General features: G+C 43.4%; 3 protein-coding genes across 3 annotated transcripts; 2 read left to right on the forward strand and 1 right to left on the reverse strand.

Annotated features, from left to right (window-relative positions):
* Nucleotides 1–8,709: 8,709 nt before the first annotated feature.
* On the forward strand, nt 8,710–13,884 carry LOC125514737 (DIS3-like exonuclease 2). The gene is made up of 6 exons (XM_048680090.1): nt 8,710–9,236; nt 9,356–9,409; nt 9,500–9,565; nt 10,493–12,709; nt 12,803–12,874; nt 12,960–13,884. Exons 1-6 carry the CDS (start codon nt 8,850–8,852, stop codon nt 13,347–13,349), a joined length of 3,186 nt encoding a protein of 1,061 aa, XP_048536047.1. The 5' UTR covers nt 8,710–8,849; the 3' UTR covers nt 13,350–13,884.
* A 911-nt stretch (nt 13,885–14,795) lies between these two features.
* LOC125514738 (alpha-amylase type B isozyme) lies at nt 14,796–16,876 on the forward strand. Its single transcript, XM_048680091.1, has 3 exons — nt 14,796–15,090; nt 15,475–16,419; nt 16,526–16,876. Exons 1-3 carry the CDS (start codon nt 14,908–14,910, stop codon nt 16,775–16,777), a joined length of 1,380 nt encoding a protein of 459 aa, XP_048536048.1. The 5' UTR covers nt 14,796–14,907; the 3' UTR covers nt 16,778–16,876.
* A 4,484-nt stretch (nt 16,877–21,360) lies between these two features.
* On the reverse strand, nt 21,361–24,559 carry LOC125514739 (putative F-box/FBD/LRR-repeat protein At5g56810). Its single transcript, XM_048680092.1, has 4 exons — nt 23,989–24,559; nt 22,211–23,092; nt 21,944–22,096; nt 21,361–21,862 (listed from the first exon to the last, which is right to left on the reverse strand). Exons 1-4 carry the CDS (start codon nt 23,992–23,994, stop codon nt 21,491–21,493), a joined length of 1,413 nt encoding a protein of 470 aa, XP_048536049.1. The 5' UTR covers nt 23,995–24,559; the 3' UTR covers nt 21,361–21,490.
* Between the last annotated feature and the right edge of the window lie 343 nt (nt 24,560–24,902).

Raw genomic sequence — 24,902 nt, forward strand, 5'->3', positions numbered from 1 at the left:
ATTTGAGCTGCGGGTGTTTGTTGTAGTGCATGGAGTTTATCGTGATGGCCCTTTTGAGTCTCCCTTGTCTGTTCGAACTTCAACAGAAAACTAACCAAAGATTAACATGCATGATATGGTAAATTTAAATTGTCAATTTTAAACTTCATACTATAATATTTTACATCTGATTGGTGCTCATGTCTATGTATTCTAACATTTTATTTGCTTGACACCCTTCGAGTTCAAAATAAACTATGAGTCATTGATGACATTACTGACTGACTGTGTTGTATTATAGGACTAACTATAAGTAAAGTAAACCTTTTCAGGTCAGCGTATTGTGATGTTAGCATGCCCCCTGAAGGACTGCGGGAGTTCTTGCCACGCTTAATACAAGTATATGATTTTCCTTGTCCAAGCTAATGTTGCTTAATCTTTCCCCTGTTTACAGTTTTAACATCTGCCTTTTGTATTTATTTCCTAGACTTTGGTATCAAACATGGTCTACGCTGACGATGATGAATCACTTGTTGATGCTGAGGTGTGGTAAATTTCTTTATATCCTACATGTCTGAGCTGGTTATTGTCTGACAGTGGCATGCTCTGATAAATATAATGTGTTAGCCGGACACCACTGAGATTCCATGCTCTCTTACAGGATGTAAAAGATAGGAATCAACAAAAATGTCCATTTTGGCTTACTACTATATTTCCATGGCATATGCCCGATGTCAGACCTCTTATTAAGTGCTTTCGACTTACTTGACTGTATTTTAGTTGCTCGTGATTCTGTTTTGTCCTAGAAAGCAAACAATGCAAATTATACGGATTTTATGATTCAGTTCATGTTCATCACTTGTCCATCCTTGGTACAACATTACATGCAAATATACTCAGTTGCTGTGTGTAAAGAAGTTCATTCCAAATTCGAGAAAAATTAAGGGGTATCTCACCAGGAAGGATTGCTTTATGATCCTTTGTTCTATTTTCTGTTCTTTGTCTAACTGATAACCTGGTCTGTGTCTAACTGATAACCTGGTCTGTATCTAATTATTTGCTAGCTAGCTCTTTCTCTTGCTGCCAATTTCTTTGCTTTACATTGTCATTTTTAAAAATACTAATTATACATGTCAAGAGACTATGCAGTATAGAAGTTTTACATGCAGATCTTCTTGATTTTATATCATGCGCTTATGTGCTTTGGTTTACGTTTCCGCAAAGAAGAAGAAATATTCAGTTCTCCGTGTGAAGTTTGAAAAATACAATTAACCAGTCCCTCATTCTAAATTTGTTGCTTTGGTCTTCTGCTAGGTTTGAAGACGGGCTGGGCTCAAAGTTTTAAGATGGGCTAGGTTTCACTAGTGTGTGCCATCGACTTGGTCTCAACCATCTTAGGGCAACCCGTTGCTTTAGGGAGATGGCGGTCCCTTTGACGGCCTCCGGTCTCGGCTCAATGATTGGGATCGGTCATCGTTGGTGGCGGCGAAGGTGGTATGCAGTTTTGACCATGGAAGAGCCCGTACAACTCAGAAGGCAAAGTTGGGAAGCTCCTACAAAGGTAAATGCTTTGGTACATGCATATAGATGCTTGATCATTTATTGTGAATTATTGAGAAATAAAGAAATAATGTGCTCTTGAGATTTGTTTGTTGTGAAAGGTAAATTATTGTTCTAGATTTGCACAGATACCATCCATTATATACCAATGTGTTCACTTCTGTACTGCTGCAGGCTATGGCATTAGGCCATTAGTATTACGTGTTGTGTGGTCTGACTATTACAATGCATATCAAGAAGTATCTGTGACGAGGCAGCTAGCCTTAAAGTGGATCTACCGCGTGCTACTCATGTCCCCTCTCCCTAAATTCATCCTCATGGATCTGACAAGGTGACTGTCTCCTTCTCTGCTCTCAACGCCTCTAATTTGTTACTTAAAATTGAACTATTTCTCTGTTTCTACCTATTTCCTCTGTCAATGCAATGGCTTAAGCCCCCAGGTAGCTGCATAATTCATTCATGTCATGCGTTAAACAAATCGATTCTACTCAATACCTCTTACCCACTAATTGAACATCAATATAGACTGATTATTACTGCTTAAATAAATCACTAAATGTATCAACATGATTGCCTGTGCTCAGACAATAATATTTATTTCATGTTAATCTACAAATGTTCTTTACCACATGAAGATTTCACAATGGATTGCTTACTAGCTTGGTTTTGTTCTGTAACATAAGTTACATGACACTGAAACATGCATAGCCCACATAGTTTCTTTTCATGTATAATTGTTTCTTTTGTTCACTGGATGCTTCATTACTAAATCTCTACATTTGTGCATATCTTCTATCTGACCTAACACATGTGTACTACATATTGCCATGAGTTTCAAAAATTAGATGTTCCTGGAGATATTCCAAATTTGATTATCTATGCCTATTTGATGTCCAACTTCCTTCTAAGAAAAAAACCCATCATCTATCTCAGTTACTTCCCTTTTATATATAATAGGTACTTTCATTAAGTGCATGCTTGATTAGTAAAACTTTACATTTACACATATGTATCTTACCTAAGACATGTCTACTACAATCCTGATTTTTCTATGGGCATTGAATAGTGAGCGACGGAGGCTGTATATCATGAGGTCTTTCGGCATGGATAGGGCTCATCATACGGCGCCGTCTTCCCGACCTCCTTCCCGTCATAGCCTTATGGGAATTGGCTTACAAAGTGATTCTATACTTTAAATTATATCCTTTCTTAATATATGTGCTTGTCCATTCAGGTTTATCTTCGCTTGGAATTGGTGGAAGCGATTTTATCCCCCATTTTCTTTCTCTATGTTCTGTTTTCTAAGCAACATAAGTGGTGTCAATAATATGTGATACTTGTGCATTTCTATCTTTAGGCAGGACATCCTTTTCACAACAAGAGATGAAAATGCTCCTATTGTACCTTCGCTTTTATGTTGCGTGTGTTGCTTTTGAACAATTGTCTTTTATGTCGCCATTCATGTAAACTACAAGGACATATTAATATCTATGACTCCTAAGGCTGATTCATGGTATGTGTGTGTTGCATTTCCACCGTTCTCTTATTGCTGACCATGTAATAACATTGTGAACTACACCCAACAACGTGAAAGGGGCGCCTCCTACCTGGCACCGCCCAGCTTCGTCTCAGGTGGCGCCACCGGGTGGCGCCCCAACCACTAGTGCTGCATCAAATGCTAGTGCAATGAGTGTCCTCACTCCTTTTGTTTTAACTCTTGTGCTGCATCTTATTATTGCATCAATGTTCCATAAAATTAATCTTATGGCTAAATTATTTTAAAGAGATTGACTACATACATTGACAATTTGCGAACTGTGAGTTCTTTCCTGAATGCTTCTAATACACGAATTGCAAACTACATGAGGTGCTGCCTTGCTACAAGTATGTCCCTCGTAAGTTCGCTTTAGACACGCCTGTTAGATGGAACTCTACATATATGATGCTTAAGCATCTTATTACACATAAAGATAGTTTTATTGTTTTTATTAAGTCAATTTACTCTATCAATTATGGAACAACCCCAACTCACCCCTAATGATTGGCATATTACTGAAGTACTGCTAAGTTTTTTTAGAGCTTCTTTACGATTCAACTGTTGCTTTGCCTGGGGTTTATAATCCCACATCTCCTTTAATGGTGCATCATATTTTAGAAAGCTACCCACATGAAAGCATAAGAAAGTGATTTTGCAGTTATGTGATGTTGTTGTTGCCATGAAAAGCAGGTGTTTGAAATACTGGAAAGAAATTCCAATGTTGTATGCATTTGTATTTATTTTGATCATATGGCTAAACTTGCAAGGTTTGGTAATGTATAATTAGAAGCATGTCAGAGTTAGTTGCAAAGGCCTCCGCTAGCACCAACAACTAGAAAGAAGAAAGGAGCATGGGGAAAGATATTTGGTTCCTCCTCCTCTTCCTTGAGCCCTTCAACACCAACAAAAGCAACGCATTGTAATGACAGGTGACGAGGCTGGGTGTTAGCAACGTACCTTAACAGTGATAAAATCAACTAGTGGAACAAAATGATGATGACTTCCAACATATGGCAGTGGGAGCATGATCACAAACTTACATATCTGATGATTTCCATAATTAACACGAGATGTGCTAGCGGTACCCGGCTCAAGGTATCATCGGAGTTTACTTTCAATCCAGACGGAAGAATACTCGATGAGAAAAGAAACAGTCTCACAAGTCATAGGGCGAAGATACCAATGATCATGGAAGATTGGGAACTAGCCACACAGAGAGCCTAACACAATACGAATAACATAGATTTGTCATTCATGCTTGAAAATCTTTATTTAGACGATGAACAACCAGAAAAATAGTTGTAATATGTAATTTTGAGCAAACTTTGCACTACTCTTTTTCCTAACCAAGGTTTTCCTCCAAGGGGATATTTACCTGGAAGGTTTTAATGAGGTAGCTACTAATAAAGTTCAATATTTATCCATATGACACCTAGCTTCTTTTTTAGTCGAGCTTTTAACTAGTTTTTCCCTATATTTCTCTGTATTTTTCTTGATTTTAAATCTTCTTGTATGTTTTTATTACACATTTTTATATTTTTTGAATTAAAAAACCAAAAGGCCCAGAAGGCCGAGCGACTCATAAGGCCGAAACGGCCCACCAAGCCAAAAAGAAAACCGTAGCTGTGTCGTTCGTACGGGCGCCTCTGTATCTCGCCTTCAGCGAGAGTGTAGGAACCCTCGCAGAAGTGGAGACTAAGATGGACCGGCCCAGGAGCGCGGGAAGACACAACCTCCTTTTTTTGTTCTTTTAGGTTTTACATTTTTTTTGCTTTATTTTTATTTTATTTATAGTTTAAAATATTCTATATATATATTACAAAAATTCTATAAAAATATTTGAAGAATGTTGACCAAACATTTAAAAATATCAAATATGTATAGAAAAAATGTTTATCACATATATGAAAAATGTATTAAAAATGTGTATAAAATTTTTGATCATGTATTTACAAAATGTTAATCAAGCATTTGAATTGTTTTGAACAAGTACTCGAAAAATGTTGATGAAGCATTTGAAAAATGTGAAATGTGTATTGAAAAAATGTTGTCCATGTATTAAAAAATTATGGTTTTTTATTATGTAGATAAAATGTTAATCAAGAATTTGACCAAATGTTGAATAAGTATTTCAAAAATTGTGATTAAGCAATTGAAAAATGTTAAATGTGTATAGAAAAAATGTTCACCATGTATTAAATTTTTTTGACATTTTTTGGTCATGTGTATAAAAATGTTAATCAAGCATTTGAAAAAAATGTTGAAAAAGTATTTGTAAAATGCTGATCAAGCATTTGACGAATGTTAAATGTGTATAGGAAAAAATGTGATCATGTATTTAAACAATGATGAATTTTTTTCTATAATGTATCTAAAATATATTAATCAAGCATTTGAAAAAAATGTTGAACAAGTATTTGGAAAATGTTAATCAAGCATTTGAAAAATATTTAATTTGTATAGAAAAAAATATTGACCATGTGTTCAACAAATGTTAAGATTGCATTTAGCAAAATGTTAATCAAGCATTTGAAAATGTTAAAAATGTGTATAAAAATATTGATCATGTATTAAAAAAATTAGATTTCTATTGAAAAGATGTTAAATGCATATTAGAAAATTATTGTTGACGTATACAAAGGTATAGAAATAAAAACAAAGAAAACCAAATAAACCAAAGAGAAAAGAAATAAAAACTAAAGATACAAATGAAAAAACACAAAAGAAAAGGTAAAAAATAGAAAAGGAAAGAAAATAAAAAAAAGAAAAAAATCTAGAGAAAACCGGCTTGACTTGCTTCATGTAGGCCGTGCCCCGAAAGTACCTTTCTACACCTGAGCTCATATGCTCCTGGTGTGAATAGTAAAATAAATAAAATAGAAAAACATTTTAATAAATTCTGATTTTTTTCGTGGCATACTTTAAAAAATGTTTCTTGTGCATGTAAAATTTCATTACTAAATTAGATTGGTGGAAGTCCTGGCAAAACAAAAACAAAATCAGAGCTTGAAAATGCGTTTGACAGTAACATTTTTTGTAGCATCAATTTTATTTTTTTACCACGTCTTCCACCAATGTCATTTTGTGATCAATTTTTACATACACAACAAACATTTCTTAAAATATGCCATAAAAATACATAACTTTTTGAAATATTTTTTATTTTATTTATTTTACTGTTCACACGAGAAACTCCACGTCAGTCACGCCCCCGCTACTTAACACAAACAATTGGCAGGGCGTGATGGCTAGCGGCGATCGATCTCTTCCTGGAGCTTAAGGGATTCGATCCCTCGTTCTCCCTTTTTCTTCTCTTTTTCTTAACTATGCGTAAAATGGGCTAGCCCGACTACTGTAGCCGCTTTAGTGAGACATCCTACGGTCTTGCTGAAGTGAGACATAGTCGACGCGGTGTCATGCCAACCTTTATAACTGGCATGCCAGGGCAATCCCCGTGGCCAAGCCTTCGGGCCGCATGGGATGGCCCTTTTATAAAAGACCCGACACATGTCATGCCATGTCTAGGGAAGCAAGACATATTCAATGGGACCTGTATATCACCCGTAGTGCAATGCGTACACGCTTTGGGCCGGATCATTTCGGGATGGGGCGCCTAGTTTTTCCTTTTGTCTTTTTAGTGTTTGGGATTTCCGAAAAATGTTCATGTTTCTTTAAAATGTTCACAAATTGGAAAAAATGTTCACAAATTCAAAAAATATTTACAGATTTAAAAAATGACCATGAATTCAAAAGTAGTTTATGTATTTCAAAAAATGTTCCGAATTCAAGATTTCTAGTTAATGTTTCTGATTTATTCTGAATTTTAAAGTCTATGAATAGAAATCTATTTTTTTCTTTTTCATCTCAATAGAAGGAACTGAGAAGTTTTATTGTGTTGGCAATGTATTTTAAGATAGAAACTATCGAGGAGAATAATCGAAACTGGATAAAAAAACAGGAATATATTTTTTGAAAAAGATTGGAAAAAAGATAAGTAGAATTATACTCAAAACAAAAGGTTCACCGATTCAAAAAATATTTGCAAATTCAGAAAATGTTTGTGAATATCAAAAGTTGTTCCATTTTTTAAGTATCCTTAATTAAAAAAATGTTGGCGAATTTCAAATTGTTTCCGAATTGGAAATATGTTCTCGGATTTTGAAACATGTTTGCGATTTCAAAAAGTGTTCATGATTCTGAAAAATGCTCATGATTTTTTTCGAAAATATAAAGATTTACCAAATTTTCATGATTTTTCCATGAGTTAAAAAATGTTCAAAAATTCAAAAAATGTTCAAGAATTTACAAAATTCTCGGGAGTTTGAGAAGTATTCGTTGAATTGGAAATTGTTCTTGATTTTCGTAAAATTTTGCAAAGTTTAAAATTATTCTCGATTTTCATAAAATTTTGCAAAAAATAAAAAACACACTTAAAAAGAATCTTAAATTTGTAATTGTTTGTGATTTTAAATAAATTTCACCAATTTAAAAAGGAAAAAAAAAGAAGACAAACAGAAAACAAATAAAGAAACAGACTAACGGATGACCCATTACCGCGAGCAGATGTGCGTGTTTTGACGCTATCCCCCGACCCGTGCGCAGTATAGGATCCCTGAGGCAGCCTTTCACAGTACTATTCCCAAGCACCTTGAATTTGGTAAGGATTTTTTTTATAAGCTTTTGACAGTGTCCATTGATCCATGGAAGCATTCACCATTCGACGCAACATGACCAACACCACAACAGCGTTGCACGGGTAGAAGCAGGCGACGGGAGCGCAGGTGCAGCACCCGTGCCCGAGCACACAGGCGGAGCCACGACGCACCCATGCGCAAAAACGAAGGAGCATCAGCATCAACGAAAGTCCTAATCTCAGCCGAGCTCAAATACCGTTGGCATGAACAGTTAAAAATTTCAAAGCAAATTAAAAAAAAGCTGTACCTTTTGTGATGTGACAAACATTAAAAAAAAATTCTGAGTGTTTGCAAATTTTCATCATCATATGACATTTGTAGATGTCGTGGCAAAAAAGATAAAGCCAGTGCTCCAAAATGCTTTCGAAAATAGCATCTTTGGACCATCATTTTTCTTTGGACGAGTTCCATGAATGTGATTCAATGATGAAAAATTGCAAGCACTTAAAACATTTCTCAATGTTTGCCAGAGAAAAACCCAGAATTTTTTTATTTTTTTCTATTTTTTCGTTCATCCGGGCTCAAGCTAAGAAACCCCATGCCCCAGCAGCAGAGGGTATATTGCGTGCGTAGGCATCACCCGGAGGGAGGAAAGAAAGAAAGAAAGGGAGAAAGCGACGAGGCGTCGGGAAAAGCGGGAGTCGGCGCACCCCGTCGCCGACCGACCAAACCCTGCCAGCCTGCCGTCCTCGCCCCGCGACGCAACCACGTACGCGGCGCAAGCCAACACAATATCCCAAAGCCGCCGCGCCGTCCGTCCCTCCCCCTCCCTTCCTTCCCTTCCCTCGCCCCACCCCTCCCCTCTATTATATCCTGTCCCCTTCTCGAAGCCACCGCCTCGGCCCGCCTCCCTCCCCCTCTCTCTATCCCTCCCCCCCGCCCTTTCCTCAGCTCCCCACCGCCCTCCGACACCTCGGTTTTTCCCCTCCCGCTGGTATCGCCGCAGAGGGCCGCGACGCCTCCCCCGCACCAGATCTAGGGTTCCCCCGGCCTCCCCCCGCCTTCTAGAACCTTCCCCCCTCCCCTCCCCTCCCCCCACCTCTCTATCTCTCTTCGAGGAACGCGAGAGGCCGCTGCGCATGAGGGCCACCGGAGAGCACGCCGCCGCCGCCATCCCCGTCCGCGCCTCGCCGTCGCCGCCCACGCCCCACACGGAGGACGACGCCGAGCGGAGGCGCCGACGCCGGCCCGCGCGCCGCCCCAAGCAGGCCACCCCGCCGCCGCCCCCGCAGGTCGACGCGGCGGGGCCCAGCCCGTGCACATCGATGCCGCCCATGCGCGCCGACTCCCGGCTCGACGCCGTGGCGCTGGCCGAGGCGGCCGGGACCAGCCGGTCCTGCCCCCTGCTGCCCACGCCGCACCGCGTCGAGGCCCGGGGTCCGGTGGTCGGGACGGGCGCGGGGGCTCCCAGGAGGCTCTTCTTCCCGCCCTACTGGCCCGAGCAGGTCGTGGAGGACGCCCTCAAGGTATAGCGGATCGTGTCGCTTGCAGCTTTGCCGTAGCTCGAACTTTGCGTGAACTAATGTATATTGATTTGTTTTTGAGAGAAGTAATGTGTTGATTTGTTGTTGCCTCCTCTACGCAGAGAGGGAATGTCTTCGCGGGGAAGTTCCGCGTGAATGCTCACAACCGAAACGAGGTAAGCATGGAGTCCTTCTTCCTGATTTGCTTCTTACTGTGCTGTCTCTGTTCTACTGGTGGGTAATGTTTGGAATATGTCATGTTGCAGGCGTACTGCACGATCGATGGCATCCCTGTGGATGTTCTCATTACTGGGCCGGCACAAAACCGAGCGGTAAGTTCACGTCTGCTTGCACACACTGCAACATGAGTGTATCTAGTAAGAAGTGAGGTGCTAACCGTGTACGGTAATTTATAGCAATCCCATACACTACTATTAGTGGATAGTGCAAAGGCTTAATGATGCTTCCAGCCTGTCATTCTGCCTTGAATTGCACGCTAACTGATTAGCCATTTTAGGAAGTATAATGTGCTAGGAACTCAGGTGACACAATGCTTGTCATATATGGCAGGAGGCGAGTCTAAGAACAAAAATTTTGTACGATGTTTGCCGTTTTGCATCTTCTGCTGTTAAGTTGTTTTGTGATGCCACAGGATTGGACATTCAATTTGTGTTCAACTTTCGATTGCTTGTGACTTTGCAAAATATATATGTAGAACCTATGTCTAGCTTGCTTTCCCACAAATTGGTCAAGCACATTGGGAGAATTACCTGCTCTTGGCGTGATTTTGAGTCGACTCTAAACACATGGATGAAGTGGTATGCCCCTTAGGCCAAATAGCATGCTTGAAGCTCTTGCATTTGAAAATGATTTAAGCAAAGCTGCATGATACATTATGTTTATGCTGTGGTCATTTTTCTGAATGTTCTGCTGAAGATGTTGTGCCCTTGTTCGTCTTTCCCGTGGGCAATATTAACCTGCATTCTTTATGCAATCACCTTGTCTGTTTCTGACTTTCTGTCTCTATAATCCTGAGAAACATTCTCTCAGGACGTCTTATTTAGTAGTACAAACAATTCATGCAGTGAATTAATTTAGCTGATATGTTTCTAAGAAAGCATTCTCTTTCCTTGATGTGTTATATGAATAGATATGAATTATGAATGTTCAGTTCTGATCTTGCGTTTCTTACTATATATACCCAGAGTACATGGTTCTCTTACTTGCAATGACATGCTCTTTATTGACCCACTTTGCAGATTGAAGGTGATGTTGTCGCCATCACATTGGATCCTGTTGTTTACTGGACTAGAATGAAAGGGCAGAACATTGCATGCAACCCTGCCACTGGAGGAGTTTCTGTTGCTCGTGAAGTTAGTGAAACAAATGGGAACCATAGTTTGAAGAAAGGACAGGCAGATGCCAGCTGCAGGTTTGAAAAGTGCAGTAATGGCCAACCTGTTCCGGACAGGATGCATAACCATCACAAGAACAGTGGTTTTAGTCAAGCTGTTATTTGTGAAAATGGGCATGCTACTGTCCCAGCGAATTATGAAGACCTGGATGAAGCTAAGACCGAGTTTGCAAGAGCATTACAGAGGATCTGTTCTGTGATATACAATCACCCAAGCAGACGCCCTACCGGGAAAGTAGTATCTGTCATAAAGAAGTCTCCTCGCCGTAGTACTGTTGTAGGTTTTCTTGCTCCTTTCTCAGATTTCCCCGATGGACAGCAGAGAAATCAGATGAATGTGCAGGGTTCCAAGAGGATGAACCATATATCATCCTCAATTTTCACAGGCTTGGTTCAAATCTTGCCTACTGATCCCAAGTTCCCGCAGATGATTGTTAGTATTAGCACTTTGTCAGACGGTATCAAACAGAGGCTGAAAGAAGGTGATACAACTATTTGGAAGGAATTAGTTGCTGCACAGATTGATGAATGGAATGAGGAAAGTCCCTATCCCTGGGCTTGTGTCGTACACTTCTTGGGAAAGGGTGGACAGGTTGAAACACATATGGATGCTATACTGTTTGAGAATGCAATATCTGATGTTGAATTTTCCCCTGAGTCCATGGCATGTCTCCCTGACACTTGCTGGAAGATTCCGCAAGAAGAACTTGCAGCAAGAAAGGATCTGAGAAATGTTTTGACCTTAACAATAGACCCTCCTACTGCTTCGGATCTTGATGATGCAATATCTATTGAGACACTTTCTGGGGGAATTGTCCGTATTGGGGTCCATATTGCGGATGTTTCTTACTTTGTTCATCCAGAGACTGCATTAGATGCTGAGGCTCAGATTCGATCTACCAGTGTTTACACCTTGCGACGTAAAGTATCAATGTTGCCTTCAAGACTTTCAGAAGAACTAGTTTCACTTAATCCTGGGGTAGACAGGCTTGCCTTTTCAGTTATTTGGGACATTGATCCTCATGGAAGCATAGTTAATCGCTGGATTGGTCGTACCATTATCTTTTCATGCTGCAAGCTGTCATATGATCTCGTGCAAGATCTGATTTCTAGTGATTCAAGCCAGTTTAGATCTGCAGCTGCATCTCTTCAAGTGCATGGCATGTTTAAACATGAGGATGTTATAAAGTCTCTTCGATGCCTCTATGAGATCTCGAAAAATCTGAAGGATATTAGATTCAAGGGTGGAGCTCTTTCGCTTGACACTTCAAAGCCCACGATCCTATTTGATGAAGATGGGGCTCCATGCGATAGCTATCGCTATAAAAGGAATGATGCATGTTTCATTGTCGAGGAGTTGATGCTGTTGGCAAATATGTCAGCTGCAGAAGTTATATCCAATGCATTCCCTGATTGTGCTTTACTTCGTAGGCATCCTGAACCTAATCCACGGAAGCTGAAAGAATTTGAGGCATTTTGTGCTAAAAATGGGTTTGAATTGGATTCTTCATCATCCGGTCAACTTCATCTTTCAATTTGCAGATTGAAGGAAGAGTTGCAAGATGATCCCGTTATGTTTGATATTCTCATGTTTTATGCTTCAAAGCAAATGCAGTCTGCGGAATACTTCTGCACAGGGGACCTGATAAGCAAGAAGGATGATTGGGCTCATTATGCGCTATCTATCCCTTTGTACACACACTTCACTTCACCACTTCGAAGGTATCCTGATATAATCGTTCACAGGACACTGAATGCAGTAATTGAGGCTGAACAGATGTATCTGAAGCAAAGGAAAATATCCACTGGGCGGAATGGAGTCAAAGCTACATCTTGTGAAGTTGTGAGTAGATGCTTTACAGGCCTTCAATTTAGTAAGGATGCTGCTGAATCCATAGAAGGGAGAGAGGCACTGTCTGCTGCAGCTAAGAAGTTTAAGGTCCCTAACTCTGAAGATCTTGGCGAGGCTGCTGAACACTGTAATGAAAGGAAGTGGGCCAGTCGCCGTGCAGAAGAAGCTGGACAGAAGCTCTACATGTGGGCTCTACTGAAGAGGAATGAGGTAATAATGGTGCATCATCATCTTTTATCTCCCGCAACAAAGTTTGTGTTGGTAAGCTTTATTCTAACGGATTTGTGGTTTTACTTTTTGCAGACCCTGGTCTCCAATGCTAGAGTTCTGGGGCTTGGACCAAGGTTCATGTCAGTTTATGTGCCCAAACTCTCGGTATGACTTTGCCCCTAATTCTCATGTAATAGAAGCTCTCCATTCTGTGTGTTTTGAGTCGCCTGATCATGATTTTCTGATGTAGATGGAACGGAGGATATACTATGATGAAGTGGAGGGATTATCTACTGAATGGTTGGAAGCCACTGGAACCTTGGTGCTTGATGCATGCAGGAACAAGCCCCAAAAGAGGGGAGGCCAGTTCAGATGCAGTAGAGCAATTGAGGAAGTCGCGGTGGTGGTGAACCCATCCGAGCTAATGTTACCCGAAGACAGAGATGAATCAGGAGCAACTGAGACTGTGGATTCAGTTTTGCTGAGCGACGAGGCAGTGAAAGTTGAAGTTGCCCCAGCCGTTCTGCCCATGGTGATAAGCTACCTGAGCGACATCCCTGTGGTTCTTCATGCAATCGGTGGCGAGGATTGTCCGGTGGACATCGGAGTAAGACTATACTTGTCGTCATACTTCAAGTGACCAGAAACAGCTCGTCATGACAGAGAACTATCTGTGAATTTAACTTCGTCCTAGTCGAACAAGACAGTCGTAATAAAATGTGACAGAAAGGTAGCGCTAAAGAGTCGGTCAGGGTTCAGCAGGAAAACATGTCAAGTTAGTGTTGTAGATACTCCTATCGTTACCGTTCTCCGTTTCTTATTCACCTCCCTGTGGCATCCAAATGATCGTGTGGTCAAGTGGCCTTCCTTTTTGCTCCGAGGCCGCCTGACCAGGCGACTCATATTGGCCGTAGTGTTGTGTATGTGCCAGTGATGTATTCACTAGTTCCTCCTTTAGTACTTTTCTTTTAGTGTGAATCCACCTGCTATTTTTTTACCGGTGGGTTCATGCATGATGTTTTGTTACTTCTGAAAGAAAGGAATATCACTGCTGAGCTCTGTCCGAAGAATATGTCCAAGCTATTCTGGCCCCAAATAAAATGTATTGGCACCTCTTGTATTTTGGTACCATTTGTGTTCAGCTTATTCAAAGCAGACTTGTTTCTTTTTGTGCATGATTAGTTACTGATCTTGGACCTTGGTTATAGAATCCTACTCTTGTTGCCAGCAGTTGTGCTTACAGTTACAGATAGCGTGCGCCTCACCTGGCGGCCGCGGTTCTACGTAGAGAGCACGCTCTTCCGTTTGTTCCGTTGAGTCAGTTGGATTTGCTATGGCCTGGCGATAACGTCTCTGCCCAGCGTTTATCATGGCGCCTGCTTATCCCACCCCAAAGTTGGTTGAGCAAAAGGTGCAGCAGCTTCTTTCTGGTACGGAAATGACGTCGATAATTGCAACCCCCATTCGGAATTCCTTGGGATGAACAATCTATATTTTCTTGCCACATACTCCTACCTTCACGAATTGAATGCTCATCGAACGACTGAATATTTGGATATATGAAGAACTCTTTGGACTGAGAAAAGTTTGAAACTCGCTAGAAACTTTCTGAATCACACGTCCAGTTTTATCTGCATCGAGAGACGCACCACATCCGGGTTATTCAGGAAAATTGCTGCTAGGAATTTGATGACTGGATTTCTGTTCGTTAACCAGAAATGCGAAAGTAACCTCGGAGCCATCTTGAGAATTTGCCATCAGTTGCCGCTTATCTTGCGAACTGTTGCTTAGAAGCAGCGCCTCCGAACTGAACCTCATTTTAGAGCGGAAAGCTGAACCCTTTTGCGGTTCATGAGGTGCAAAAGTATACTACGGAGTAGTTTCCATCCATGTTCTTGCAAATTTTCGTGGCTTGGATACAGTTGCAGTAGACGAAGATTTGTAACCGCAGCACATTATTCCATGAAAAATGCTCAAATGTTGTGTCCTCCAAAAGCAGAGGTTCAGGATAACTGACAGTCGTCTTGGCCGGTGCCTTCTTACCGAAGGCGAAGGCTGGCTCCATCACTTGGGCCATTGAATTGCCTTTTGAGCTCATCGCACCGGCCGATAACAAACTCCGGCCGACATATCCACTGGCCCAAAGGAGCATTCAGGACGAGCACGCCGCAAAATGATTTGCAAGTTGCAATCCCGGCATGCTGCAGCACAGTATAAATACCTGGCCACACACACCAGCTGAATCCATCAGTTCTCCACCGTCCTCTTGCAGAGCACACACAGAGCTGAAGACGATGGCGAACAAACACTTGTCCCTCTCGCTCTTCCTCGTCCTCCTTGGCCTGTCGGCCAGCTTGGCCTCCGGGCAAGTCCTGTTTCAGGTAAGCTCCTGTTCGTCGGCAAGAACTGTCTTCAGACTGTGATCATGTTTTCTTTTGGACTGAGGCCTCCTTTGGTTTGTAGGAATCTTATATGAATTTCATAGAATAGGATTTTCAAATGAAAAATTCCTATGAAGCCCTTCAGTTTGTACGAATAAATTTCTATTACTATGTATGATAGGGTTCAATACTTCACATTTCAAAGGAAAAAATATATTAATCTAGACTCAATGGAAAAATTCCTATCTTATGTATTAAATGACATCTCTTTCTTTATAGAAATTCAGATGCATGTCATCTCATTTCATATGAAGTTCCTATTCCTATAATATTCCTATTCTATGAACCAAAGAAGGCCTCAACTTTGAGTTGTGCGTGCGGCAGGGTTTCAACTGGGAGTCGTGGAAGCACAATGGCGGGTGGTACAACTTCCTGATGGGCAAGGTGGACGACATCGCCGCCGCCGGCATCACGCACGTGTGGCTCCCTCCGGCGTCGCAGTCCGTCGCCGAGCAAGGCTACATGCCGGGCCGGCTCTACGACCTGGACGCCTCCAAGTACGGCAACAAGGCGCAGCTCAAGTCCCTCATCGGGGCGCTCCACGGCAAGGGCGTCAAGGCCATCGCCGACATCGTCATCAACCACCGCACGGCGGAGCACAAGGACGGCCGGGGCATCTACTGCATCTTCGAAGGCGGCACCCCCGACGCCCGCCTCGACTGGGGCCCCCACATGATCTGCCGTGACGACCGGCCCTACGCCGACGGCACCGGCAACCCGGACACCGGCGCCGACTTCGGGGCCGCCCCCGACATCGACCACCTCAACCCGCGCGTCCAGAAGGAGCTCGTCGAGTGGCTCAACTGGCTCAAGACCGACATCGGCTTCGACGGATGGCGCTTCGACTTCGCCAAGGGCTACTCCGCGGACGTCGCCAAGATTTACATCGACCGCTCGGAGCCCGGCTTCGCCGTGGCCGAGATATGGACGTCGCTGGCGTACGGCGGTGACGGCAAGCCCAACCTGAACCAGGACCAGCACCGGCAGGAGCTGGTGAACTGGGTGGACAAGGTCGGCGGCAAAGGCCCCGCTACCACGTTCGACTTCACCACCAAGGGCATCCTGAACGTCGCCGTGGAGGGCGAGCTGTGGCGGCTGCGCGGCACCGACGGCAAGGCGCCAGGCATGATCGGGTGGTGGCCAGCCAAGGCGGTGACCTTCGTGGACAACCACGACACCGGATCCACGCAGCACATGTGGCCCTTCCCTTCTGACAGGGTCATGCAGGGATATGCCTACATCCTCACGCACCCAGGGACCCCATGCATCGTGAGTCATCGTACCAATACTACATCATATCTAAATTTTCTTCTCGTTTTTTCGTTCATTATAGAAAACCACGACCGAACTGATGAAAATAATCGTGATTCTCCAGTTCTACGATCATTTCTTCGATTGGGGCCTTAAGGAGGAGATCGATCGCCTGGTGTCAATCAGGACCCGGCATGGGATACACAGTGAGAGCAAGCTGCAAATCATAGAGGCCGACGCCGACCTTTATCTCGCCGAGATCGACGGCAAGGTCATCGTCAAGCTCGGGCCAAGATACGATGTGGGGCACCTCATTCCGGGAGGCTTCAAGGTGGGCGCGCACGGCAATGACTATGCCGTATGGGAGAAAATATGAGCAAAATTACCAAAGCAGCTCTACGAGTTTTTTACAATATGAATGACATACATATTAGTCCGAGCTCACGTTGTCCACATAGTACGATTTAGTACTTCCTCCATGTAAAAGTGAGGATGAGGGACATTCATTGTATTTTTGATAAAATAATAATCAATAAGGATTTTTGCACTCTTGGCTTACTTAGTGTTGGTTGAATGAAAACTGAGCAGCCACGACCTCGTACGGGAGCATACCGGAGTAGTGGTAGACTCACGAGCGTTTTGTTACGGAATTGTGTTACGGGCGTTGGGTTTAAAGGAGATAGTACTAATGCTTATTTGGTGTATATGGCAATTACGTAATGATCTTACTCATGATAAAAAGGTTCCTCCAGTGGATATTACTGTTGACTTTTTAGTGAGCTATATGAATTTTATTTGTGATGCGAAGAAGTTGAGCACTGAGGAAATACTCAAAGGGAAAATGCCGGTTGCTGATTGGGCTTTGCCCGAAGTGAGAATTAATCCTGCTCCTAAGCCTTGGCCACCTCCTACTACAAACTTTGTTGCTCTATTAGTTGATGGATCTTTTACAATTGATTCTGGCGCCGCAACCATAGGGATGATACTTCCTCCATGTGAAAGTGAGGATGAGGGACATCCATTGTATTTTTGATAAAATAATAATCATTTCACATTGGAAAACGTTTGACAACGGTGCGTCGGCCGAGTTTGCGCTGGTCACACGCTGCGTCGTCACGCGTCCTCGCTGGCACGCGCTACCTCCCCCCAAAACAGCCACTAAATTTGTGAGGGTGAGTGGAAGAACACGAGCGAGGTGCTGTTGCGGAGCTGGGGGTGCTACTTCCACCTCCTCTGCGACTGCGGCTGGGCAGCATCGGGGGGTGCCGCTGGTCACCATGTGCTGGGACCGTGGTCACCGCGCACCGAGAAGCTGGAACTGATGCACTGAGGGCATCTCCAGCCGTTCGGCCCCCCAGGGCGCCTAAATAGAGCGGCCTGCGGGCGTGCCGGCGCTAGTTCGGCCCCTGGGGGCGACCTAGCTCCCAGTCACGCCCCAAGCGCCGGCCCCAGGATGCGGGAAATTTAAACTTGGTCGTCCCCGGTCGGCCCCTGGGGTCGGTGTGGACGCGTAGGCGGCGGGCAACGAGTAGTTGTATGGAGGGTACTGCACGCCGGCGAAGGCGGACGAGGGTGTGCGCATCGCGGGGTGGCCATGGGGGAAGGTCACGTTTGGGTTGAACCCCCCGTGCGCGTCGCCCTCGACGTAGCCGGGCGACGACGATCCCCATGAAGATCCGACGCCTTGCTGTCCCCAGGGCGCGTACTGGGCGTGGCTGACGACGGGTGGATTCATCATCCCCGCGTGGTCGACCGATAAGGAAGACGCCGCCGCACGCGCCGCGTTGTCGCGGGCCTTCTTGGCAATGGCCCTGTTCCGCCGGTCGGTGGTGACTGCGTCGCGTCGCTGAACTTCCACCCTCCACTCGGCGTTCGACATGCCCGGTGGCTTCGATGGCGGCGCCCTCGGCTTCCTCTGCTTCGGCTGGGCCACGGTGCCAGTCGTGGTTGCCGCCGCGCGCGGCATGGCGTACTTCTTCGGCGGCAGGGCGGCGACTGGAAGGCGAGCTGGAGGGGGTTTGGCGGGAGAAAGGGAGGGAATGGCGGGAGGAAGGCGAGTGAGCGGAAGAGATGCGAGGGAAAAGCGTCAAGAAGCGGCGGGAAAAGGCCCTCGGGTCGCCGCCAGGGCGGGCCCACGCACCTTTTTCGCTTGTGCCGGCTCCCCAAGCGTCCCCAGGGCGCCGGGTTCGGCCTGGATCCGTCGGCACCAGTTTTGACCCGAGCCGGCGAAAAACGGGCTTCTGGAGGCGCGACTGGGTCGTTTTTTTGGCGCAGGCGCGGCAAAATCGCCTGGAGAAAGCCTATTGGGGGCGCGGCTGGAGATGCCCTGAAAAGCTGGGACCGGTAATCCACGGAGCTGGAACCGGCGCACTGGCACTGGCAAACTGCAAAGCTGCAAGCCATGGGCATCGATGCCGCAACACAACGATGTTGTGCTGAGACCGTGGACGGCGATGCTGCAAGTGTAGATGGGCGGAGTTGGAACCGGGCAACCACCAAGCTGCAACGACGGGCGACGGCACTGCTGAGGGCAGCGACACCTTGCTACAACCGTGAGGCTATTTTGCTGGAACCAATCAGTAACCATGCTGATGCAACACAATTCTTCCTCATATGACTTTTGTTTTTGATTTAGGCGATTGCAACTTTTTGATTTATCAGTTCCAGCTATGATACCCATCCTTCTCTCTCCTCATTTAATCATGTGTCACGTCATCAAGCCTAGTTGGCATATATGATACCGACTACTAATATGCATATGTTACTACTCTATGTTACTACCTCTATAGTGGGGAGTAACATATGTGTGGTAATATACAACACTTCATTTATTATGCTATAGACTCATCTTGCCTTGATATGTGTGATGTTACTCACACTATCAGTAACTAGCTATGTTACCATTTCCTTCTCTTTTTTCATTTATTGCTTGCCAGATCACCTATTTTATCTAGATATGTGTGACGTTACTATCTACTACCTCCGTCCGGGTTTTTAGGGCCCCTTAGAGCAAGTACAATAGAATTGAGTCAGCGGGCTATAAAAAATAAACTAGTATATTTGTGCTTAGTTGGAGGAAAGAGAAGAGGAGAGAGAAGGTAAGCGGGCTCTTCATGAAGAGCCAGCTCTAGCACGTGCTCCTAGGCATTTTATGAGAATGAAAAGTGGATCACATAACAAAAAAGTAGTATGCTTTTTTCATCTACTATTGTACATATTGACTATAAATGAACTATATATATGACATAACACTGGCTTATAGCTAGCAGCTGGCTATACTATTAACCATGCTCTCAGCACCACATGTCTGTACCATATTTAGAAGGCCTCCGCCTCAAGCACCATGCAAAAGTTAAACCTCGCGTCTTCCCAACAGAGCAATCAATGCATGCGATGCATGCATGCACGCTTGATCAAGGGAGAGAGCGCTAGTAATAAAATACTTCTGTACGCTGCATGCAGGCGTGGGAAGGAAAACCAAAGCGTTCCATGCATGCAGTAACTGCGGGGGCGAAGCTCATTGGCCGCTCGCTCGGCTAGGATATCTCGGGGGAGGTTAGAGCAGATCGTGCCTTGGTCCATGCGATTCGGTCGGCGGGACTTAAAAACCTGGACGGAGGTACTCCCTCCGATCCTTTTTATTCCGCACATTAGCTTTGACTGAAGTCAAAATTTGCTAAGTTTGACCAAATTTATATTAGAAAATATTAACATCTATAACATCTAATAAATATAATATAAAAATATATTCCGAGATGGATCTATTAATAAATGTGTTGTTATGTGAATGTTAATAATTTTTTGTATAAACTTGGTCAAACTTGGATGAGTTTGACTTCAGACAAACCTAATGTGCAGAGTAAAAAGGACCGGGGGGAGTAGTATGTTACTTCCAGTGTGGGTAGTCTTAGACTAGCCACAGTGGGAGTAACTTCAACGGTAACATCGGGTCCAACTCAGCAAATTTGCTTATGTGGCAATGAGTTAATGAGGAGAGAGCTAGTTGTAGTAACTTAGCTAGTTACTGTAACATCACATGTCCCAATGCAATATGAGTCTATAACATAATAAATAAATCTTTGCGTGTTACCACACTTAGGCTGTCCGTAATGGTAGTACCATAGGTAGTATCATGCATACTAACTAAGCAATTTTGATGAGATGACATAGTATTAAATAAAGAAAGAGATGCTTGAGTATCATATTATGATACCGTATCATATTAAATGATGTGCTACTTTGTGTCATGCATGACAATAAATGTAGTATTATATGATACTAACATATGATACTTTACATTATGGATGTAGTATCATACACTAGTATCACATGCATGATACTAGTAATGTAATATTCCCCATTACAACCAGCCTTAAGTTACTACCCACTATGAAGGTAGTAACATAGTTTAGGAAAATGTGTATGTTATTAGTGTATGTTACTCTCCATTGTGGCTAGTCTTAGACTAGTCACAATGAAAGTAACTTAACTAGTAACATCACACATTTCAATACAAGATTACTTATATGGTAGCTAATTAATGAGAGAGGGGTTTATTGGTAACTTAGGTAGTTACTGTAACATCACACATTTCAAGGCATAATGAGTCTATAGCCTAATAAATGAACTCTTTCATGATATCACTCATATGTTACTACCCACTATGGAGATAGTAACATAGACTGTAACATCGGCAAGTTACTATTCTACTCCCTCCGTCCCAAAATTCTTGTCTTAGATTTGTCTAGATACGGATATATCTAACACTGAAACGTAACTAGATACATCCGTATTTAGACAAATATAAGACAAGAATTTTGAGACGGAGGGAGTATGTTACTCTCCACTATGAGTAGTCTTAGGGACGTGATGCCATCCAACATCTCTACGGAGGGCATGTCCCACTTAGTAGTGCAATCTATTTCACAATGAAAACAAGGTGCATTAATTTATCACGAATAAGAAATAACCACAATTCCATTGGACAAAATACTTATAATGTTAAGAGTACACACATAACTGACAACGGTGACAATCAATCATGCATACAAAACAGTTGACAGCTTACAGCCCACGAGCATTATTGTTTCTAAGATAAGACTTGCCCTAAACTCGGAAAGTGAATCCGGACTAGCGAGGGCATCCCTTTGTTGATTTTGTAGCTAAGATATGACTTCTCCTCCAATGTCCACTCCTGCAGCAGGTGCTTGCACTTCCAACACACTGGACTTTTATATAGTTTTATCTCCTCCAAATTCACTGCTGCTTCCATGACACTTCTGGCATAGCTCACGAATTTGTCTTCGGCTTGAAACCTCCCATAGATAGTGAGCTTAGCTAGGTTGTGGTGCTTTAAGTCGGTTGTAGACGGTTCCCACTGTAATCCTTTGTCCTTCTGCTCGCTAAATGGACACATCTTCCTCCGCTCCCCTGTTATCATTTCACATAAATGATCCCGCACCTGCATTCGGTCAGGTAAAAAAATCCTGATGACTCACAGAAAGTTTGAGCTTCAAAAATGAGAATCAGTACAAAAATTTACCAAGACGCGCAGTTCTTTAAGGTTGGGTGCACCTTGGAGTAAGAACATTGTCCAAGAAAGATCGCATTCTTCAGAAATGTTAAGCAAATTCACAATCCTAAGTTTGTGGAACACCGGTAACAATTGTCTTCGACCTTCCAGTTTGACCCAAATCTGCAAAAGAGGGATAATCCAGAATTATGTTAACCAAAATTAATGATTACAGCATCCCCATGACATACCAGCCACATACGCACATCACCGACAACATTGAGGACCTTCACTAACCTTTTCACTTTTGAAGTTCAAATGCAGGTTGCTTATGGCAGTTTTACGAAGCAACTCACTTAACTTGAGCATCTTGTGCCAGGAGAAAGCAGTATTGATTATGCTCACAGTCTGGAGCAGTGGGACATAGCCAAGACAGAAGGGGTCGTCTTTAGTTCTAAAAACATTGAATTTCAGTATTGTGAGCTTTGGTGCCCACTTCAGATGAACCCTCTCAAGACAGCCAGAGGCAATCACTAGTTCACCGAGTTGCGGGTGTTCCACTTCCAGCAAAGACTTAATACCCATGTCACATTCATAGAGGAAGAGGAACTCTAGTTGCTTGCATATACTGAAAATTTTGGGGAAGTCTGATTCTCCTAACCTCAAATTCTCTAGCCTGAGGCGTGCAAGACAACCAAATGTGTTTGGACACGAATCAAAGAATGACATGAACTGTCTCCCATATGTCAGTAGGTCATTATTTGTACAATTTTTACGCACCTTCGTCAAGATTGTAAACTCAACTGAAGCAACCTTTTGTGTTGCTATGGTGTTGGCAACAGTCTGGCCAATGAAAATGGACTCATCTCCCAAGTAGAATTGCATGCGCAACAGGTGAATGGTGTATAAAGTTCTAGCCCTCCTTTCCAGTATGCTCCTGGTTGCTTCCAGCATGGTGCTGTTGAACCGAATTATATCATCTGAGGTTAACTTGCTTGTTGTGTGCTTGGGTTCAAAAGAACCAGCCATTATAACAACTTTTGATAGCATTGCAGGGATCTGCTTCCAACGTCTGGAGAGGATGGTGGTTCTTGTGGCGTCAGCAATATCAAGTCGCTCAACAATGTTGAGCAAAACATCATCAGGCAAAATGCTGAGCCTATCATCTTCATTGTCCTCCTACATATTTCATATATAAAGAAATCAGAGTTGATTTCTCATTAGCCTCGTCACAGATGCAATTTTGATATTTCCCACAAACAATGATGGAGTGTTTACACTTTACCATGGAAAGACGGGATTTTGAGTGTACATTTTATATACTTCCACACAGAAAGATGCAATTTTGATTATACTACAAATTTAACACTTTCCAATAGAAAGACACAAATTTTGTATACACTTACACAGAGAAAGATGCAATTTTTATACTTACCTACAAAAAAGACGCAAATTTAATTGTACTTAAGTCAGTGACACTTATTTTGGGGGGAAAATTTTGTTTTTGCCACTCTAGATTTTGCCAATTTTCCTTATGCCACTCTAGATTTTGACATTTCAGTTCTGCCACTCTTAGCTTTTGACAATTATCACAATTGCCATTCCATGGCAAAACCAAAATAAATTAGAGTGGCAATTGTGATACATTGTCAAAAGCTAGAGTGGCAAAAGTGAAATAAAATTAATTTGCTATTGCCACATAATGGTAATTGTGATATTTTTCAAAAGCTAAGAGTGGCAGTACTGAAATGTCAAAATCTAGAGTGGCATAAGGAAAATTGGCAAAATCTAGAGTGGCAAAAACAAAATTTTCCCTATTTTGGGACGGTGGGGGAGTACAATTTTATACTTACCCATAAATAAAAGGATGCTATTTTGATTATACAATTTTTATACTTACCACAGAAAAAACGCAATTTTAATCATACAGATTTTATACTTTTCCAACAGAGACGCAATTTGATATTTTCCCACCAAAAAAGTTAGATTTGACCACGAGTCCTGATTATGGTTCCTACCTACTCCAATTGCGGGCGATGGATGTCGCACGAGGAAGAGGATCAGGAGGAACTCACCACCATGTCGATGGAGGACTTGCCGAGGGCGAAGACGGATGGTTTGGCGATGAGCGTACGCCAGATGTACGCGGGGAGTTGCCGATCTCGTCTAAAAACAGATGGACTCCCGTGATGTCCGCCCGGGCGGATATAAACCGGCTTGGATCCCGCCTCCTGTGGCAATTCGGAGAACGGAATCGAAAGAGGGCCGGTTTCTGATTGTACCCCGTGAAGAACTGCTTGGACTGCGGACTGCGACTAAAAAGTGCAGCCTCCCTGGTCGCGGGCTGCGATTCCGAGAGGAGCCGCTTGATTGCTTCGATTGCTCGGAGATTGCGGATCGCAGCTCGAAAATGAGCTGCTGCGTCGATTCCAGATTGCAGCTCCCAAAGGGGGAGCTGCTTATTTGGTCGTCTCTTCTCAAGCGCCGCTCGATCCTCATATGTGGGCGTCGACCGCGACGGCGGCGGCGCGAGGGGGGAGCTCGGCACACGGCAGCCGGCGGGGGAACCGGCGCATATCTGACCTCCGATCCCCTTTCCTCTCTGGTGAAACCCTAGGAGGCGGCGCGTTGGGATCACCATTATATGTCCGGCCTGCGATGGAGGAATGATGGCATGGACGGGCTAAGGCCCAAGGTGTGCTTGCACTTTCGTTCCAGTTCCATATCAAAGGTCTAGCTTGTCTTACAAAAAAACAAAAGGAAAAAAAATGAGGTCTAGCTTGTCTTAAAAATGTGCTTCTTGGCTTTAAAAAAAGGTCCATCTTGTCTAAAAGGATTTGGTACTTGGCCAGCTTCTTGGTTTAGATTTTCTTCTTGGGATATTGAATCCCCCCATCATCTTGCAGATAATGTAAGATCCAATATCATCCTCTAGAGAGTTCATATTCACCATTCTTACCGATGAATAGTCCATGTAACGCATACGTTG

This window comes from Triticum urartu, chromosome 6 (assembly GCF_003073215.2).
Source record: "Triticum urartu cultivar G1812 chromosome 6, Tu2.1, whole genome shotgun sequence".
Taxonomy (NCBI): Eukaryota; Viridiplantae; Streptophyta; class Magnoliopsida; order Poales; family Poaceae; genus Triticum; species Triticum urartu.